The sequence below is a fragment of the Acomys minous genome (assembly GCF_964271855.1).
Source record: "Acomys minous genome assembly, chromosome: 4".
Lineage (NCBI taxonomy): Eukaryota > Metazoa > Chordata > Mammalia > Rodentia > Muridae > Acomys > Acomys minous.
The window spans coordinates 30224541-30242242 of record NC_140486.1 but is presented as its reverse complement, the minus strand read 5'-3'; the positions used below and the strand labels follow the sequence as shown (position 1 = coordinate 30242242).

At 42.3% G+C, this 17702-nt stretch overlaps 1 protein-coding gene across 4 annotated transcripts in view; it reads left to right on the top strand.

Moving 5' to 3' along the window:
• The window catches only part of MEGF10 (multiple EGF like domains 10), a 148595-nt gene that overhangs the window by 113680 nt on the left and 17213 nt on the right, over window positions 1–17702 (top strand). For 3 of the 4 annotated variants that reach the window (XM_084779269.1, XM_084779271.1, XM_084779268.1), the window contains 5 exons: window positions 1647–1749; window positions 10880–11026; window positions 12165–12299; window positions 12766–12894; window positions 16046–16174. In XM_084779269.1, the coding sequence (XP_084635395.1) occupies window positions 1647–1749; window positions 10880–11026; window positions 12165–12299; window positions 12766–12894; window positions 16046–16174 (643 nt within the window). The remainder of the gene's footprint in view (window positions 1–1646; window positions 1750–10879; window positions 11027–12164; window positions 12300–12765; window positions 12895–16045; window positions 16175–17702) is intronic. The other variant, XM_084779270.1, reaches the window with a different exon arrangement.

The window sequence follows — 17702 nt, the reverse complement described above, 5'->3', positions numbered from 1 at the left end:
CTTCCCTTGGCCTAATTTGGAGATATGCATCATTGTTAGAAGTCTTCCCCTGCGGCTGTTGCATGTTGCAGGCCGACTGAGGGTGAAATGGGAAGGGAATTCTCTAGTAACCTGTTGCATGCTTGCTTTCAAAAGCACTCGCCTGGTTTCTTTTCCTGTTTGCATTATGCTTTCTTCTTGAGCCATCAAGCATTCTATCAGCTTTGGTATGTTCTCTTCCCCCCCAGGACATCGTCAGATAACAATGTGACCCCCTGAATTAGGCCATTTTAGAGACAGGGCTTCCACAAGGCCTCTTTTACCTCCTCTGGGCTTTCTTCGCATTAAGTACAAGCCATTTCCCAAAGGAGAAAGGATTCCTGCCCTGCATTTTTCTGTGCACTCCAACCCCCTAGGAGTTAAGCTAGCTTTCTTGTCTCTATTCAGACCAGCGAACGGATTATCAATGGCTGGAGCTAGGCTGTTACGTCATGTTTTGCTTCCTCTTTATAGACAAAGTGGAAACCCCAGTGTAATCTGTCTATTGTTTTGCATTAGACGAATTATTAAATCAGGGAAGTCTGATGGTTCAGTGGCTCCTGTTATAACAGCTGACTGCTGTGCAATCTTGTCAAACACTCATGGAGCCTAATAAGTGGCTTAGCTGGTTTCTTTGCTTAATAAATTCTAGACAAATGATTACATCATCTAACCCTCACTGTTTGGTAGTGCTGTTTCCATGTCCCCACCCTCAGTCACTGGGCTGTTTTCCTAATTGTTTGTGTAACCCAGGGAGGTTTGTGGTGCCCTACACCAGTTCTTAGGACCTGGGGTAAAATAAAAGTTTTCTCTTCAAATAAAAAAATATCTTTTTTTCTTCATGAATAATCAACCGTGTTCATCTACCAAGAGTGTCCTCTTGGCATGTGCTTGGAGGGGCAGATGAAGAACTGCCAATGGAATGAGTATTTACAATCTTGAATCATAATATACTATACAGATTAGACTCTTTCTTGGAAAAGAAAACATTAGAGAAATTAACAATAGGTTTTCAATTTTCTTTATTATGTTATGTATTCTATTGACAGCAGTTTATGTAAGTGAACTTGATTCAATTATATATACACACATATATATACACACATATATATCTCATGTAACATCTATGTTTTTATGTACTTATTGTCTATCTAATCTGTCGTGTGTGTGTGTGTGTGTGTGTGTGTGTGTGTGTGTGTGTGTGTGTGTGCCTTTTTTATATGGACAAAGACCTCTATTTCATCTAAGGAAGAGAATAAGACAATTATAGGGAACATTGAACTATATTGTAAGAATAATTAGAGACAAACAAACATGTTTTTTTATGAGTTGTGGTAATGGTAAGAAAAAGCACTTTAAGCCATCTGGTATGCTTATATTTATTGTATGTATGCGTAGATATGTGTTCGCATGACTGGTTTCACTACACATATCTCCCAACTAGTATATCAGCTATAAGCTAGAGTTGAGGTGATTTTAAAATGTTACCTCCTCTAGCTTGCATTTTGCATCACGCTGAGAGGTGATGTGACGCATGTTTCTAAGAAGCATGCCAGGGCCCTTGTTGTTTGCTGTCATGGGAATAACTAGGTTTGTCATTGCTGGCTTTGATGTTCTCTTACTTGCAGGATGGCACATACGGGCTGAACTGTGCTGAGCGCTGTGACTGCAGCCATGCAGATGGCTGCCATCCCACCACAGGCCATTGCCGCTGCCTTCCTGGATGGTCAGGTAAGAGCTCAGGGCCAGTGTGGGAAAGAAATAACCAACACTTTCATATCTAGTGATGTTGCTTGCTCCTTCAAAGAAACACACACATGTCAGTTTTTCAGGGGGGAAAAAGTGGAGTGAAGTCCCTAGCAAGTGGACAAATTTTTGTCCATGAAATGTTCCTTGTTGGGTGTGAATGGACAGTCACCCGGAGCAGTCAATTCTTTTGAGCGCACATGCTCATCCAGTTACTAGAATGTAGGCCAGCAAGATTTCTGTGGTATAGTTTGAGTATTGAGAGAAAAGAAAAAAATGAAAATAAATCCCAAGACTATAATTAGAATCACTATAGAGATAAAACTATTAACCACTGCTAATATGATTCTTATACAAATATTGAATCTCTTTCCCAGAAATAAAAGTTTGAAAACTTTATCTTTCTTAAAAATTTGAGTCACGGCAAATTCATGTTATGATTGAGCATAAAATTTCTAACCACAGAGTAGAAATTCCTCTTTATTTCTATGGCTTCATGATTTCAGCTAGGAAGTTTATCAGGTGAGTGCAGTGGTCCCTGGAGAAGAATGATGTTTTTACTTGTGATGTGCAGGCTTGCTTGGACATTTAGTGCCATCTTCAAAGCCTGTAGGAAATCACAAGCAAGAACATCTCTCTTCTTGCAGGACCACTTGGCCCTCCCACCAGCAATACCTGAGCAGTTCTGTATCCCCACCAACACATCTGTCTTTCTGGTGACATCCAAATCCGAGGAAGTGACCTGGCTCCCCTTTGAGGTTTTGCTTTGAGCTCCTCTTCTGGCTGAGGATGCTGAGGATCCATTCTGTACATCTATCAGCCAACTATCAATCTTCTTTGTAGAATTATCTGTCCCGATCCTTGATTAATTTTTAACTGAATCATTTTTCTTTTTATTGTTGAGTTCTAAGACCACAGTATATAAACTTTTTTAAAAAAGATTTATTTATTTATTACTATGTACCCAGTGCTCTGCCTACATATACACCTGCACACCAGAAGAGGGCATCAGATCACATTATAGATGGTTGTGAGCCACCATGTGGTTGCTGGGAATTGAACTCAGGACCCCTGGAAGAGCAGTCAGTGCTCTTAACCACTAAGCCATCTCTCCAGCTCAATTTTTTTTTTTTTTACCAGACATGATTTGCAAGCATTCCTTCTCATTTTCTGGGGTGCTTTTTCCTTGCTATTTTCATAGTATTCTTCAAACCAGAAGTTTTTATTCTGATAATCTCCCTTTTCCAACTTTAACTATTTGTTTCTTGTGCTTTTTGGTGTCAACTCTAAAAAATTGCCTAATACAAGATCACAGAGATTTAAATTTTATCTTGTCTTCTAAAGTTTTTTTTATATAACTTTTATACTTAGGTTTTCTATTCACTTTGGGTTAATCTTTTTATCTACTATGATCAGGGCTGGGGGGTAAGCTTTATTTTATAACCAATGGTCCCAGCACAGCTTTTTGAAGACTATTCTTCTCCTTGCCAGAAGTCAATTTCCCATAGACATGAGGCTTACTTATGAATGTTCTTGTCAATCCCATTTGTATGTTTGTCTGCACAGCGGTACAGTTCTTATTTGATTACAGCAGCCTTGTAGGAAGTTTTAAGCCAGGAGAAGAGTAAACGTTCCAGTCTCGCTCCCTTCTGTGGTTGTCTCAGCCATGCTGGATCCCTTGAATTTCCATATGGCTTTTGGCATTAATACATTAGTCTTTACAAACAAGAAAGCTGGAAATGTAATGGAGTTTAGGTGAGAGATTAATTTGGGGAGCACTAGAACCAGCCCCACCAAGTCTTTTGGTTCACAAGCATGGCCTGTCACCAGTAACCCCTTGGAGGACATATGTTGGTCCTCCTACAATTTGCTGAGAGCTTCAGGAGAAAGCAGGGGTGAAATGTCACGTATTAGTGTCTGAGAGCCACCTTTTGAGATGGGCCAGTCTAGTGCAATGACTTCATTTGCTGTCAGTATGAGTGACCCGTGATCTGTAGGCCTCTGTCCCTGTAGTCCTTTCTTGACTTGTGAACTTGGCTTTACAGTGTGAAAGTCTGCCTTTCTATGTCCCTGTCACCTCACCATCACACACTGATGCTGAAGCTGGATTTCACCAGGGTTCTTGAGTTTTGCAAAACAGATAGATGAGTATTAAAATCTCAGTGACTTCAGTGAGGCAAAAGACTACTTTTTAAATCTGGTAAATTCTGAGTGATCCTAACAATGAGGCCATGTGATCATATTTGGACCTTACTTTGCCAAATCTATGTTTGTCTTATAAATACGTAGATAATGGGATGTGTCCTGGATGGACATAGCAGTCACATCTCGAATGTCAACCTGCTCTGATGATTTAGAGCCAGGCTGTGAAAGGCACACCCTAGTACACATGAGGAAAGTAAGAGATGAATTGGCTTAAAGCCAGTCAGAAAATGTGTTCCTGGCCAGTCTGGGTCATGGGGTAAGACAAATTATCCCCCATCTGGCCTTCGACCTACCAGGATCCTGTGGGAATGCACTGGCTTTGCCACACAGAGTGATCTTATAATCCCTGCCCATCTGTGACCAGCCCGCTTCCTGCCTGCCTCATGTCTCTTTCTCTCTCTCTCTCTCTCTCTCTCTCTCTCTCTCTCTCTCTCTCTCTCTCTCTCTGCCCTCTTTCTTTGCTTTGTAGTCTGTACTTATGTCTCTGTATCTCTCAGGCCAGCCAAGTAGTCCCAATGCCTCCTTTCTCTGGGTCTTCTATGGGTGTGGGTGTGTAAAAAGCATTTAGTCTCGGAGCCTGCCGAGAAGTTGTTCCCCCACACTCACAGAACACATCTGGTGCAAGAAAACATATGTGGGGGGAAAAACAGTTTCAGAGAGTTTAAAAACACATCATCACATTCAGAATGAGAGTTGGATTACTTTTCCTAAACATTTGTAATGTTTATACAGGAGATCATTTCATTGTCAGTCATGAATAGACTCATATTTTCACATTTAAGATTTTTCACATCGTTGTTTCTCACTAAGGAGCTGGATTTCAGACAAACCATTGCCATAACCCCAGAGACTCATGTGAATCAGTCTCCTCTCTTCTCTGTTGCTGAGACTGCTCTAAGTGACATGTTATGAATCACTAGCTTGAGAGGGTACAGTCTGGTGTAATAGGGACTTGTCCTCAATGGACTGAAACACAGGGCCTAGGCTCTTCCCCCTGATCCACGGTAACAAAAGTGGTATAAAGTGTTCATCCAATGAGGAAACAGGCAGAGGTGGCCATGAAGGGGAGACTGAGGCAGAGGGGAGGATATCAGCATACTTAGACAGAGCAGCATTGCCTCGTCTTCGAAGGAAGTCTGGTTTCATAATCTGGAGTCATCATCACTCAAAACTCTGTGGTGATGTCTCAGGTTTGTATCTTCCTAAAGAAACTGAGTTTTTTGTTTTTGTTTTTGTTTTTGTTTTTTTAAACAGAGCTCTAGTCTATGGTGTTGATTCAGGGAGGGAAGGCATTGTCAGCTCAAGTGGCATGATTTTATTCATTATATATGAATGTGTACGCACATAATAACAATTAAATAAAAATAAGCTATGAATTTGAGAGGGAAAAAGGAAGGATGAAGTAAGGTGGGCCTTGAGGGAGGAAAGAGAAGGAGGAAAAATGACATAATTATATATAATTTCCTTTTTTAATGGAGAAAAATAGGTCTACAAATGCTAGCATGCTTTAGCTAGGTAGAAAATGTAACACTATTAAAGTTAACACGAACCCAAAGTATATTGAGTAGACCAGCTTCTCTTTCTAAAATTAATGCACCCTTTCCACAAAGAAGTAAGTGCACATTTATTATGCAGAGATTTAAAACTGTAGTTTATTGGCATTTTCAGTCAATATATTCTTTTGTTGGGAAGAAACAGACATCATTAGAAAGCTGGGAAAAAATGAAATGCCATTGGAGCTGGAATACACATTTTAATTCTTTAGACCCTTTGAAGTCCATGTTATTCTGTCACACCATCAAGAATGCACCTTGGGCTTTGTAGACGATAGTATACACACTGCCCTCATATATGTGCACTCACATATCACATATGGTGCATGTACAAACACGTCCCACACAGTTATAAACTGAAGCTAGCTTTTCAGAAAATGATTGAGAAATTCCAGATGAAATATAATTAGTTTTACACACACACACACACACACACACACACACACACACACACACACACACACACAGCTGTAGGGTCTAAAGTTTTACAAAGGCTTTACAAAGTATTTCCTAAAAACAGCAGAAACAGTTGATGTTTCTTCCTTTCTGCTCTGGACTCCGTCAGCCAGAAACACCTAGTCACTGAGCATTACAGCTAATCACCACTTAATTCCAGCTGTCTGAAAGCACGTGCAGTCTATAGTCTGGTTCCCAGCTCTGGCCAAGATCACTGTCACCTGGGACCTGTTTCCACTTGCATGTTCCCAGTCACGCCATGTAGCACCTACTGAATGGGAATTTGGAGGGAGGAACAGAAAAGGAGGAAGGGCAAGAACAGGAGAAAGCCCTCATCAGTTCATGAATCATGCGAGTGTGTGTGTGTGTGTGTGTGTGTGTGTGTGTGTGTGTGTGTGTGTGTGTGTAGGCGCACCCGTGCCTATTTTGAAAAGATTTGGAACTCTCTCAAGATGTTCTCCTTGGTGCATGGGATGAGCTACGCGTCTGCCTGCACCACTTATCTAGGACACTACCTCCACAACATTACTTAGCGGTCCTTTCTGTCATTTGAAAAGTTACCCCAGTAGCCCAGACAGTGGCATTCTCCAGTCTGTTTAATGGAATCTGGTACATCTTACCTTCCTAATTATTGATTAAGGGGCTCAGAGGCCATTTCTTGACAGAAGCCTCATAGTGGTAGAAAAAGAAAAGAGACTGTTCAAAGATGCCTTTGTACTAGAACAAGAAAATTGAATACCAAGCTGCTGGAAAGGGGTCAACCTCACATCAGCCTTTGAGCCCCTCGGGTATGTGAGTGGGATGATCCAGACATGGCATAACAGGGAGACTTTGGGAACAGCAGAATGGAATCAGAGGTAGGACACTTGAAGGGAGAACCCCAAGGGATGACAAGATGACAAAACCAGCTGCCCCATGGCCCGCAGGAATCAGAACTAGGCAGCCTTTCTGTCCCAGACACACACGGTGACAGGTGGTACAAATGAAGCCAACCTTCAGGGACCAATCTAGTTTAACGCCTCACTGGCACCTTAGCACCTCAGCAACGCATAAAAAGTTTCCTGAAGGACTTGGAAAGATGGCATCCTAGAGTCTCTCGTAATGGGAATCCAATTTAGAGTTAATAGCTACATCAAAGGAATAATCAACATACAAGTACACAACCAACCACAAATGCAAATGGATCACTTCTGGGACCTTCTGGTCCTGGACACCTAGAGAGTGTGTGTGCATCGATCTGTCTCTCTGTCCCTCACGTGATAAACAGAGGGCTGAGTCTCTGAAGTGAGAATGGCTGCGGAAGAGCGCGCCCCCCACTCCCAGCTTTCCTACTCTGCCTCACAGCTGCAGGCTTTCACGCAGAGCTGTTCTAAGGCAGACAGTGCTTGCTAGCATGTTGGTCTTGCAGCCTCAGATGCTAAACTCCCTAATTTCTATGACTGAGAGAGACTTTTTGTCAACACCCAATAAAGAGGTGTGATGTAACAACCACAGTCGAGTGTTCTCACGTTCTATGCCAGCATGATGGCTGGGCACTGGGAGTGAAGAGACAGAACGGTGCCAACTTCTTCCCTGTTCTATCTGGACAGAGGTGGTACGCTGGTGGATACTTGCCTATACTGTCTGTGCCATCACTTTGAGGATTATTATTAACAAAATCTCTGTATTACCCTGACATGTGCTTAATAGGGTGCTCGCCAGGGTCAAGACATTCAATCAAAATCATTTTCTTTATTTTCCAATATCCCAGATATTGCAATATTGGCCTAAGGAGTATAAATGAGATGGGGAGTTGGGGCCACATCTTTGAGAGGGGAAATAATGGCATCCCAGATGATTTACTTATGGCCTTCATGCAATCGCAAATGCCCAGTGAATGCCAGTTTTACACTGAGGCCCCTGGCTTAATGCACCAGGCATTAAACGCATGAACATTTCTTTAGTGCTGCTTAGCTGAAGTTTATCGCGGTCATTCAGCCATTGCCTAGCAACTTGAGAAGGCTGTCAATGGGCTCTTTGTCCCCAGTCCTGGCAAAAACAGTCCCTCGCCAGCTCTCCTTATCAGCACTGGGAAGTTTATCAGGAAGAAGTGCTTCCACTGAGCAAAACTGCCTGCAAATCCAAATCTAACCCTTTTCCCATTTGACCCCCTTCCCCAAATATTTTAGAGATCCTTTCTTGAAGCAACTAGTTTTTAACCTCTTCCTTGGTGGACATTTCAACGAGATTGTCATAGGGTATCTCATTATCTTTCTGTTTCTCCTTAGCTGGGGACAATGGCTCCCAGCCTACAAAAGTCTGCCTTTCTGGTTCAGGAAGGAAAAGGACCTGTATCAGGAGGATCTTCCTGCTCTGGCTTCGATCCTTCTAGGCCCCCACATTCAGGAAAGGTGTTCTCTCACTACTCGCTGGCCCATACCCTCTCTACAAGCACTCTCACAGACACAGTGAAAAACATTCCCTCTCTTAATCTAGGCACACTGGCACCCAGGGCTAAGCATTACACCCCACTCGTGTTAGTTCCTAGACAGCACAGCCAGGCTCGATCGCTGTCACAGCTGACACGACACGTTGCTTTGGGCAGGTAAGGAACAGAGGAACGTCCCATCTGCACCTTCTCCATCTGTCTCTAGAATTCTTTTCCCCTTTGGTTGGTCTTCTCATTTTTTTTTCATGCTTCACTTCAATAATCTCTGCTTGCTACAGAACCTTTTGTCTTCAAGACTTATCTATCCACATAATCAATCCACTCTCCTACGAAGCATAAATTGAGCTATGCCATCCCTCCTTTGGTCGCTGCTAACATGGTGTGGCAGGCGGTGTGGGGAGGGATGAGACAACGATGTTCTTTTTCCATAATCTTGTCCTCTTAGCTGATCTCACAGATCCATGGCTACCCGCATCCTTCACTTGGCATTTCTAGTCCCCAAGTTCCAGATGTTCCCAACTTTGACAATTCCTGCAGGATTTCTGCATACTTCTTGGGACTCTGAATCTTGTAGTTGTTCCTTTAGCCTAGAACTATCTTCCTTCATCCCTTGATCCAGGTCACTGGACAGAGCTGGGGATGTGGCCTGGGGCTTTATCACCCTGCAGTTAACTTTTTTGGAGACTATCTCACCAACAAGCCAGCACTGGCTAGACTCTTAGAAGGTATATTGACTTAAATTATTTTTGATCTTTGAAACAAGGAAATAAAAAATGTTTTGCAGAACTCTGTTGAGATTGGCAAATATGAGATCAATAGAAATAACGAGAGGACGGGGGTGTTAAAGCAAACTTACAGCTCTTTCAACACCTTTTTATCTTGGACCGTATCTCACTGCAGAGATGTCCTTATACAGCTCACATCCCCAACCTGATACCAGGATGTGATTCAAAGAAACACTAAGCCAGGACAGGAGACAGGCAGTCTATGGAGCAAAAGGATGGGTAAATCATGTGAAATGTGGTCTTTCTTCTTTCTTCTCATTCCTTTTTTCTTTTTCTTTTTCTTTTTCTACCTGGTGGATCTCCTTGCTATTTCATGCTGCTTTTTACTTACCAGAAAAATTACCTTGAAGGAGTTGACCCTAACAGATGGGTATGCTAGCCAGCTGGACAAATCTCTTGAGGCAATAGGAATCAAATGCCAAGCATAGGATCACTTAATTTATGTCTGACCTTGAGTCATTTTTTATAACTAGCTCTGTGTGCTTACCCACAGATCACGATGACCTATAAGATTGAAAGCCAGTGTGATGGCTGTTCTTGCTTGTCAACTTGACCACAACAGAAATGAACTAAAAACCCAAGTGGCTAAGTACACCCATGAGGGATTTTTTTTTCTTAGTTAAATCATTGAAAATGAGAAGGCCCACTTTTAATGTGGACCCTGCCTTCTGGTAGCAACGTATATAAAAGAAACAGAAAGGAGGTCTTGCTCTCTTTGCCTGCTTGCGTTCTTCACTTTCACCAGCATGTTCATCCCTTCCCTGGAATCAGAGCCTGCTTCTCTGGGGTTCAGGTACATCCTGAGACATACAATGCGAGCTGAACAACTATCGGGTTCTTGTACTTTCTGCTGGTAGACAGCCATTGTTAGAATAGCGGGGCCACAACCCGTAAGCCATCCTAATCAAATCATATACACAAATATATGTATACATAGAAACGTATGAATGTTAGAGGCTTGTGTACCTTAGCTTCCTGTAAGTGTTTATGAGGTCATGACTGATTTACGGTTTCTTTATTTCCCAAATAAAAAGTTAAATAGCTCCATACAGTTTTATAACCATGATTTGGACAAAAGCACATAAGTGGTATTAGCTGGGATATTTTGCCCCTATGTGTTCAATGTGAAATAAAAATTTTAAGGGTGAAGTTGGTGATACATATGAGTGCATTGGCTTATCCAGCACATTAGATCCTTGAAATATTTTAGAGTTGTGCGTACTACTCCCCAATAAGGCTTCCTTGACATAAAATAATTTAATCGTCTTATGTTCTGCCCAATCGTTGCACACTTTGTTCATTTCTCTGTAAAAACAAAAAATGAGGAGGGAACAAGCAGGAAATCAACAGTATTTTGGTTTTTTTTTTTTTTTTAGTAAATTTTGCTTTCAAGAGACAGAGCCCAGGGCTTCCTGTTGTACCCTTCTATTAAAGAAGAAAAGCCAATGTAGTGGAAATATTTTTTCCTTAACTCCATAGGAGGGAGTTCTGTGTATTAGATAACATTAAGATGACTATGTGTTGGTGTTTATATGTGTTAAGAGCTGGATTTAAGCCTGATATCATCTCTGCTCATGGTTGTCAGTGAAACTTGCTTTTCCACCATCCTCGACCCTCACGGTTGTATTAGCATCTTCAGATGCCCACACTACACCTCTCTCAACCCTGTCCTGTGTGTGATGTTTCAGGTGTTCACTGTGACAGTGTATGTGCCGAGGGACGCTGGGGTCCTAACTGCTCGCTGCCTTGCTACTGTAAAAATGGGGCTTCGTGTTCTCCCGATGATGGCATCTGTGAATGTGCACCAGGATTCCGAGGCACCACTTGCCAAAGAAGTAAGTGTCTCCTAGGTAATGGTTTCTCCTGGGAATTATGTACAGAACCATCTCTGTCCCACCTCCTAAGTTTCTAATGATGTTCTGTGGCAGTCAAGGGCAGAGGACTCCGTGAAGAATGGTCCTCAAATAATCCTTCCCCCAGGAACTTTGCTCTTTTCAGCCTCTAGGATTAATTTAACAGAAGGAGGCGCTAGCCGCTGCTTCTTAGTGATGATTTCATTACCTCACTGGCACCATCATCAGGACGCTCAATTCTTCCTTCGAGTGTGCAAATGGTGTTCCAGAAATCCACTGACCTGTAAATATTTTATTTGGCAATTTGGCACCAGCCTCATCTCAATTACCAGAAGTCAACATCAGCCAAACCTCGAGGCAATGTCACACCTCACTAGTAATCTGGAAGTCAGTGCTGTGGGGAAAGCAGAATTAAAGTTAAAAATGGGCCCTGTTGACACTGTTCCACAGAAGCCTTGAATTAAGAAATGATCCATAGCATCTTACTAAATCTTTTGGTAATGCAATCAGAGAAGAATATGTGACCGGTTATAACATACACCATTTGTAATTTCTCAAATCAGTTGCTTTTTCCATTAAAGAGTTCAATGCAAACTTTTTATATTTAAATCCAAATAAATTCTTTGGAAGCATCCAAATATGTAGCGTTCTTTTCTCTACTTACTCTCTCTAATCACAATCTGTACTTTTTTTTTGAAGGAGAAAAAAATTTTGAGTGTTTATCTTTTTTTTTTTTTTAATCCTGGTTCTTAAAGAAAGATCAACAAACGGCTTGAGAATACTTTATTGAGATATTGATATTTAGAGTTTGATATTTTTTTCCATTTCCTTATTTGTTCAACAACAAGTCTTTGAGCTCCTGGTCTAGGCCTGGCCTTGAGCCAACCACAGGAAGATAGAATAGTACATCTGAGACATTCCCTCGTCCCAGTGAAATTCAGAGTTTAGTGGTTTCTTTCCGTGTTAAAAGCTGCCTCTCTTGTTTCATGCCTGAAAAAAAAATCTCATCATCATTTGGTTTTTTAAAGTTTTCTCATTTCTCCATTTTAACTAGACTCCTGTGTAGAGCAGGAGATACACCCAACTCAGAAGGGTAACCCCGATTCCATTCCATTTGCAGTCTGCTCCCCGGGGTTTTACGGACATCGCTGTAGCCAGACATGCCCACAGTGTGTGCACAGCAGCGGCCCCTGCCACCACATCACAGGCCTGTGTGACTGCTTGCCTGGCTTCACGGGTGCCCTGTGCAATGAAGGTAAGTGTCCAAGCAGTCTGGAGAGCCATGGAGGATGACCAAGCTTCCAGAAGTCCGCTCTCAGACTTCTCCAAGGCCACATGTGCCCGCTGTTATCGGCTCTAGGCAGTCCTGAAAATGACACAAGCATTGGAAGCACTGCCTCATCCCCAGGCTCTCTGGTCCCTTGGTTGTGTCTTTCGGTTTCATTGGAACCATCCCCTCGTGAATTCAGTGTGGGAAAGGATCGTGATTCCCTGAGTAAGAAAACACGTCTGATTTCTATAAATGCCACGTGACTTTTTGAGATGCCACAATGAAGCCTTTGACTTCCTGTTGGCAAACATGAGCCCATCTGGGATTCGGGTATGTGCTTTCTCTAGTGGAGGCGAGTAGGCAGTGGGCAGCTGAGTGTGACCGTGACTCTGGAAATTGTTCTGTAAGGTGGGTTCCTACTGTTGCTGACTAAACTTCACTTTATTCACAGTGTGTCCAAGTGGCAGGTTTGGGAAAAACTGTGCAGGCGTTTGTACCTGCACCAACAATGGCACCTGTAACCCCATTGACAGATCCTGCCAGTGCTACCCAGGTTGGATTGGCAGTGACTGCTCCCAGCGTAAGTCTTGTTGGAGAACAACCGGCTGTTTTGTTGTTGTTGTTGTTTGTTTGTTTGTTTTGTTTTTATGTCTTAGGGCTGAATGGTGAGAGTTTATGTGATCAGGAAAGAATATATGTCCTTGGCCACTTATCAAAGGTATCATAGTTTTTAAATTAAGAGCTCTGTGCAATGGCCTATCAATAAATGGATGTAACTCTTTGGAAAAAACCTAAGTTTATAATATTTTTTTTTATTCACTGCTCAATGACTATCTATCTCTAGACCTCTCTATTTATCTTTATGGTTAGTCACTGAGTAATTTACAAAGCTCCATGTAACCAAGGCTGGCTTCAAACTACCTATGTAGTCTTATATATATTAAATATGTATAACTACACATGTATTATATGTCAATGGATGGTTAGTCATTGAACATATATATTGAATAACAAATGTATATATATAAATATATACACACACACACATATATGGTTAGTCATTGATTATATAACAAGGCTCTATGTGGCCAGACTTTGAAAGACTCAATTAGTGCATTTTCACAAGGGAGTCAGCGTTTGACCAAAGACAGCACATGTGTCTGCTCTTCTGCTCTTCACGGCAGCTTTCACGACCCATGCTCAGCTGATAGTGATTCAACATGGTGCACACAGGATGGGGCAAGGAATGACTCTTACTCTACGTGGCCATTGAATTTGGACTCTAGACTTTTATAATCCGTCTATAAATATTAATTGGTGAGGAATATATTCTTCCCTGAATGTTAGTTTTGTTTTCACTCACTCTGGCCATTCTCCATTTCTGAGATAAGAAAGCCGTTGGTGAAAGGAATGTTTGTTGTTGTAGATATTTTTGTAGTATGTAGTATGTAATGTAATGTAATTTGGGGTGGAATTTCAGAAGTAGCTGCCATCTATTCAAATCTGTGCGTTGCATGCCTCTGACTAACTCAGGTTGGCATGGGAGCAGGTGGAGGAATAGGTCCTCAAAGTGAGTGACAGGGCTTAGGAAAGAAAACAAAGACAGATGTCAGTGCTGGAGCATGACTAGTGTAATTTGCTACTCCAAAACATATTCTTTATTTTGGAAGTTGGTTACTTCCTCATTTGGAGGAGGAATGTGCTGGAAGGAACAAAACTGGGAATAGCACTGTGAATGGAAACAATAGCATGGCCTGTCCCCATAACCACTCCAGAGGAAACTGATTGATTTGGCAAGTCTTGCTTCTCCTGGGGGTCATTGGTTTCATTGACTCCCGATGGTCTCTGTGGGCCCATCTTAATATTTCTTCTTGACTAATTATCATCCAGTTTCAAAAGAGCAAAGTCCTTCACCAAGCAAGGAGAGACTTTCAAAATCAATGGAGTGCATTTAAAGGGACAGGTGTCCTTGGCAAAATGACTATCGAAAGCCTTGTCTCTATACTTACCTTTGGAGATGGAACATTTGAATGATCCAGCCTTCGATCACAGCCCAGCACAGGGAATAAAAGCCTGCTGCAAATGGCCCACCTTAGAAAACTGTGCTCCAGGCAGAAGATGGTCCATGAAAGTTTATTAAGCATCATTAGAAGTAGTTTGTTTGGGGCTAGGGAGGTTTCTGTGCGGTTTCAAGCTCTCGCTGCTGAATCTCGAGGACCCTAGAACCTTCTAAACAAGTAGGAGGGGTCCCATAAACCCTTGTAACTCTACCCCCAGTGCCCCCTGCTGATATCCATGTATACACAGGTGTGCACACCTACACATATGTTGCACATACATTCACAAGGACACATAAACACAGCTAAAATAAATAAATATAAAAAGAAATGCTGTTAAGGAAATTGGGCGAAGGAAAACAAATTAGAATTTCTTAGAAAAAAGTTGTTGGGATAAAGAGTGCTGCATGTAGCATCAGGATGGTAGACATTTTAGGTCTCTCCTTCCTGAGCCTCACTGTGTGGCCTTAAGAGTGAAACCATACTTAGGTACCAAACAGCGAGCATCTCTGGTCTGGGGATCTGTGTGGCCTTGGACAAGATCCCATTACCCACTATTGAGCCAAAACATCCTCACCTATAAAATAAGGAAGTCTGCTTACAAAACTCATCCTAATACTGCTGTGGACCATGAATGTCCTCTGTTAGTTTTCCTACTATTCTTGGGTAAAAATGGTACATATATTTATGGGAAATGCTTTTCATTTTAAAATGACTTTAGATTCATTTATTTTCTTCATTGCTCCAAATATAATAAAATAGAAACTGTAAGTAGCCATCTCTTTAGTTCTTAAAGCTGAAGTATAAATAAAACAATTTTTAAGTAAATAAAACCATTTTTTAAAGTCTAGTTATTTTGCCTATTTGATGTGGCTTCCTAATAGTTCTCCCCCTGACAGTGCCTGATCATGATTTAGTTGTGTTTTTTTTCTGCTTCTTCCCTGATTAAGCAGAATCTTATAGCTAGTATCCTTAGCACAGAAAATGAGATTTCAACGGCAACTCTGGAGCCTTGCTGCCAGGGCAGGATTGGAAAGTCAAAGCCCTGGGCACATGACCTAGGAACCTCAAGGACAATCAAAGCCCAGAGCCCAAGACTTGGGAGCCCCAAGTCTGTGACCTAGGGGCCCCTGAGGGAAGCCCCTCCCTATCTGATCCTTTCTGTGTTGTTCCCTCCTGGGGAGACTGGGTTTTAGGAGGCGCTCGTTTCATCATTCTTGTCCTCCTCAGCTCACCTAGTAGTTCCACAGTTCCCTTCATCCCTGCCGTTCAGTTCACTTGTACTTTTGCTCCCTCACAAAACAGAAGCACTCGGAGGGTGTTTCAGACTCCTGTCTTGTCCTTTGTTCTTTTCCTTGGGGCTAGAACAGTGCCAGATACCCAGTTGATGTCATCTGTTTAACTTTTAATCTTTAAAGTAAGTCTTGCTCCTTTAAGTCCTTCCGACACCGTAGGCCTGTGTGTGTACCAGGCACATTGGTTGTTACTGTGACCAGCATCGTCCTATGGGTTTAGCACAGAATTCAGTCTCTGAAGCGAATTGTGAGGGCACGGTCCATGTTAGTGGTATTAACCTAGGACAGGGAAGGAGCTTGGGAGAAGGTAGGTGGAATGCTCTGTTTAGTGCAGACCTGCGGACTCTAACTCACCTCTCCACGCTTGCTGTGGTTTCAGCCTGCCCACCTGCCCACTGGGGTCCGAACTGCATCCACACCTGCAACTGCCACAATGGAGCCTTTTGCAGCGCCTATGACGGGGAATGTAAATGCACTCCTGGCTGGACAGGACTCTACTGTACTCAGAGTAAGCGTGGGTGGGGGGTTGGGGTGGGGTGGGGGAGTGGGGGAAGGGATGGGGAGATGGGGAAATGGGCCACTTCCAAGGCTCACCAAGGGGAGCAACACCCACAGAGGAAATATCCTCCCTGTTTGTGAGCATCATGTTAGGTCAGTGAGGGCTCCTTCCAAGCATATGTCACCTACGACCTCTAGATAGCTACTATTGTCTGAGTGCTTAAGAACCCCACATTCCAGAGATCCTTCGGTTGGCTCACACTAGGACACTGAGGTGGAACAAGCACTGTGTGTAATTCATTTCCTGTAACTGATTCTCCTTTTATCGTTGTTTGTTTGTTTGTTTGTTTGTTTTTGTTTTTGTTTTTGGTCAGACTGCCTTTCTGTGTATGAAATGCTTTCATTCCTTCTGATGGCACAAATGTGAGGATAAATGGTAGGGATTTGGAAGTCAGTAGACACACACACACACCTCACCGCTTGATTTACTGTGTGCTTGCAGAGAAAATAAGGTCTACCAATAAGACTCACCCAACTCCAAGTGCCTGGCCCACATCCCACGGCGTCTGATTCAGTGTCTGGGCCAGGATCTGTGAATTTGTATTTCTGTCCCTTGGTGACAATATCAGCTCAGATTCCTGTTTTAAAATCCATTCCTCTAGCTCTCACTCTGAGCTTGTATCTCACACTGTCCTTTATTTTTTCCCCATGTGGTTTTTAGCATCACAAGATGCAATGTGCAAACGTGTTGTAGAATGCTCTACTGCTTCCGCTGAATGAAGGAGACAAACCAGGAAGGCATTGATTATGGATATTATCAATAGTAATGTAGCTTTAAAGGATAGCCATGTTAGGGAAAAAAAGATTATTTAGAAAGTAGGTAATCCATATTTGATATTAATTTGTAAGTATAATAGGGAATAGATGAAAGGAGACTTCTAGAAATTTCTAGGAGTATGGATGGCCATTGACTTAAGACTTGACAGATACAATTGTCAAGGACAAATTTGAGAGCTATTCTCTAAAGACTGTGCCTCCATAAAGATGTTTAAATTTCTTAGGGGGAAAAGAACATTTAGGTCATTTATAATTCTAAAATTAGGGGCTACTTTAAACAGAGGACCCCTTTTAGGTAGACAAAGCATGGCACAGTGGTACCTTGCATGAGTCTGGTCTCACCATAGCCCTGTCTGCCATCCTGCCTTTACCAGCCATGGGACTTGGAACACTCAGGGCTTGGAGCCTATCTATAGCATAGGAAGACCCACCCTTGTAATTTTTTAGGCTACTAAAGACCAAATGACAGAATAAATGAAAAGAATCCGGGGCAGAGTGGGTGTCAAACAAATATGTGATATTGGGGATGTCATTGTGAGCTGGCACCTGAGATCTGTGTGCCATTTCTGCCTCTGAAAATTCGAGCTTTCCTTAAACGGCAAAAGAAAAGGCGTGTACTATTTTTGAAAACAACTGACGAACCTGCCTATTCTGAGGTTTTCATTGTGCCTGAAGCACTCTGGCAGAGCAGCTGCTGACTC